The following is a 3,727-nucleotide window of genomic DNA, read 5'->3' on the forward strand; positions in this document are numbered from 1 at the left end:
TTTCCCCCCCCTTTTCCTCTTCTCTCCCATTTCCCCCCTTTTTCCTTCTTTCCCCCCTTTCTCATTTTTTCTCCCATTTCTCCTCTTTTATCCCATTTTCCCTTCTCCCACTTTTCCCCATAGTACAGGGCAGCATTCTGGGGAGTTTTGAGGCATTTGGGGAACTGCAAAAGCATTTTGGGGGGATGTTCTGGAGCATCACAGCAGCTTTTTGGGGGGTTTCTTTGGGGTATCAGGGCAGCTTTATGAGGCATTTTAGAGTGTTCATAGGCAATGTTAAAGGGCAGCATTTTGGGGTCTTTCCCAGTGGTATTTTGGCATGGTTTGGAGCATTTTAGGATGGAGTTTTGGTGCGTTGTGCTTTTGGGGGTATTTTTGAGTGTTTCATGATGGCATTTCAGGGCATTCCAGAGCTTTGAAATCTTTATGGCATTTGGGGCTGTTTCAAAAGAATATTTTGGGGTGTTCCAGAGCAGCATTTTGAGGGAGGTTAGGGCCTTTCAGAGGGTCTTGGGGCTTTGAGGAAGTGTTTTAGGATGGCATTTTCGGGTGTTTCTGGGGCTTTTGGGGCATTTCAGGAAGTTTTGGAGCATTTCAGGGCATCCTGGTGATGTATTAGGATGGAATTTGGGGCATTTAAGGCATTTTTGGGCATCTGGAGACATTTTGGGACATTAGAGTGGCCTTTTGGGGGGGTATTTTGATGGCAATGTTTCAATATTATCAATTCATCTCAAGTGCTGCAGCAGCATTTCGGGGTACTTTGGGGTGTTTCAGGGCACTGTTTCATGGTATTTTGAAAAGCTTTGGGGTCTTCTAGGGCAGTATTGGGGATGTTTTGGGCATCTCAGTGGGGTTGGGGGTTTTGGGGTATGGGGGAAGCATTTCAGGGTGTTTCCAGGGGAGCATTTTGTGGTGTTTTGAGGCATTTTGGGATAGCTGCTCACCACCCACCTCCCTGCAGGGTCTGGGATGCTCTCACCGATGGCTTTGTCCCCCGGAGCTCCCCCCGGCCCTGGCTGCTCCCTGGGGCTGAGGCCCCTGATGGCACCGACCACCAGGTACAGCTCTGCATCCCTCCCTTGGCTCCCCAAAACCCCCCTGTCCCCACATGACCCCTTGTGAAGCATGCCCTGGTAATGCTTGACAGCTGCCAATCAGCCCCAGGGCTCTGCAGACTACCCAGAAATGGTGGTTTTGGGGTGCTGCTGCAGCAGCAGTGCAGTGAATGTCCACATTTTAGGGTGAAATCACACTGAAATGGGCAATGTTGCATATTTGGTTTGGTCTCAGGGGTGAGATGGTGTATTTTTTTTTTTTGCTAGAAAATAGTATTTTGTTTGTTGCAATGAGTTTGTGCTGTGAATACCTGTGTTTTGTGGGTGTGGGAGGGCTGCAAAGGTGCCCAAAAATCCACTGAATTTAACCCATTTGGATGGGACAGAACCTGTTCCTAAAGGGGTGAGGGAGAGAAGGTAAATATTTGGGGTTATTTTCTGCTAAAAAGGTGAAGTAGACTGTGAATGGTGGTTAAAAAGAAGATGCCTCCCTGTCCAGCATCTGCATCCATCTCCATCACCTCCCCATCCAGCATTGCCCTCTGGCATGTCCCCATCTAATGTCCTCAGCCAATATCTCCCATCTGACCTCTTCCCCTTTCAGCTTCACCATCTGTTGTCTCCTCATCCAACATCTCCAGCATCTCTATCCAGTGCCTCCAACACCTCCCCATCCAATGTCACTGTGCAATATATTAATGAAAGCATCTCTCCATCCAACATCTGCATCCAGCATCTTCATCCAACATACTTGTACTTCTCCTTGTCCAACTTCCCAGTCCAGCAACTCCATCGCAAAACTCTCCATCCAGTGTCTTCCCATGCAGCACCTCCATCTCCTTGCAACACCTCCCCATCCAATACTTTTGTCTCCCTCTCCAGTGTCTCCATCCAACATCTCCCCATCCAACATCTCCCCATCCAACATCTCCCCATGCAGCGCCTCCCTGTGCAACATCCCCATCTGATGTCTCCATCCAACATCTCATCCAGCATCTTCCCTGTGGTCATCTCCATCTGATGTCTCCACCCAGTGTCTCCCCCATGCAGCATGTCCCCCTGAGCTGTGGTTCCCTGGTGGCTCTCCCTGTGCCAGGGCCAGGGCCATGTCTGTGTCCATGCTGGGGCCATGCCTGTGCCGGGCCAGGCCTGCGGTGCCACCAGGACCTCCCAGCCTGTGTCTCCTGCAGCTCTGCGAGAAGGAGGAGGAGGAGGAGGAGCTCACTGAGAGGAGTGAGCAGGACTCGGGCATCAACGAGGAGCCACTGCTGACAGCTGAGCAGGTACCTCTGGTTCCCATGGGTGCCCCCAAAAGCCAGGCTTGAGCCCCCAGCCCCATGGCAGCGCAGAAAAATGGGCAAATCCCATTATTTTGGGATGCAGGGCATGGAATGCAGGTTTGAACGTAGATGGAGGTGCAGGCTGTGGGTGCTGATGTGGGATTTGGGTGCAGATGGGAACATGGGGTGCAAATGGGTGGCATGGGATGAAGTACGAAAATGGGGTGCAGAGGATGGATGCAGCTACAGGATGCTGGTGCAGAGGCAGGGTGCGGATGTCTGATGCAGGGTGCGGGTACCAGATGCAGGGTGCAGGAGCCAGATGCAGGGTGTGGATGTCGGATGCAGGGTGCAAATGAGGGGAAGAGGATACGGATGCAGATGCAGGGTGTGGATGTTGGATAGAGGGAGCAGATGGAGGTGCAAGGATCCAGGCTGCAGGTGGAGGATGCAAGTTGGAGGGAGCAGGATACAGATGCAGGTGTGGGATGCAGAGGTAGATGTAGATGCAGGGCCAGGGTGTGAGTGCACATGGGAGGCTGTGGATGTGGGATGTGGCTGGGGATGGGAATGTGGGATGCAGATGAGGATGCAAATGGAGGATGCGGGTTACAGAGGGATGCAAATGCAGGTGCAGGATGCAGATGGAGGATGCAGATGGAGGATGAGGGATGCTGATAAAGATGGAGGATGCAGGTGCAGGATGAAGGGAGCAGGTTGGAGATGTGGGTGCAGGACACACATGAGGATGTAGCTGTGGGCTGCAAGGTGTAGATGCAGGATGGAGGTAGAATGCAGGTGCAAATGGAGGACACTGGTGCCCTGAAGGTCATCGAGGAGCTGGAGGAGCTGATGCAGAGTTCACCTGACCCCGAGGCTGATCCTGAGGGGGAGGAGGAAGAGGAGGATGAGGAAGAGGAAGAGGAAACTGAGGTGGATGCTAAGGGCAAAGGCAGTGGCGGGGGCACGGAGCCCATCCTTCTGCGGGAGCTGCATGCTTTCTCCCCTGCCTTCAACAACAACTGCACTCACGAAGGTAAGGCCAGCAAAACCCTGGCCAGTCACTTTCTGGGGGCAATTTCCACCAAATTGGACAACTGAGTCTCTCCAGGCTTCAGGGCTGGCTCGCTCCAAACGTACTGTTTGGCCAGGAGGGGGCTGTTGGCAATAGGTGAAGCCCACCAGGATCTTGCTTTTAGTATTGCTATAAATCATAGAATCATGGCATAGTTTGAGTTGGAAGGGACCTTAAAGCTCACCCAGCTCCAACCCCTGCCACGGGCAGGGACACCTTCCACTAGAGCAGGTTGCTCCAAGCCCCTGTGTCCAACCTGCCCTTGAACACTGCCAGGGATGGGGCAGCCACAGCTTCTCTGGGCACCCTGTGCC

General features: G+C 52.8%; 1 protein-coding gene across 1 annotated transcript in view; it reads left to right on the forward strand.

Annotated features, from left to right (window-relative positions):
• LOC104410016 (fasciculation and elongation protein zeta-1-like) overlaps positions 1–3,374 on the forward strand; it is a gene marked incomplete at its 3' end in the record, with an annotated part of 5,598 nt that extends 2,224 nt beyond the window's left edge. Inside the window, exons 2-4 of the mRNA XM_010020067.1 lie at positions 965–1,061; positions 2,249–2,341; positions 3,167–3,374. Of these exons, the coding sequence (XP_010018369.1) occupies positions 965–1,061; positions 2,249–2,341; positions 3,167–3,374 (398 nt within the window). The remainder of the gene's footprint in view (positions 1–964; positions 1,062–2,248; positions 2,342–3,166) is intronic.
• Between the last annotated feature and the right edge of the window lie 353 nt (positions 3,375–3,727).

Source organism: Nestor notabilis, unplaced genomic scaffold, assembly GCF_000696875.1.
Source record: "Nestor notabilis isolate BGI_N333 unplaced genomic scaffold, ASM69687v1 scaffold18328, whole genome shotgun sequence".
Lineage (NCBI taxonomy): Eukaryota > Metazoa > Chordata > Aves > Psittaciformes > Psittacidae > Nestor > Nestor notabilis.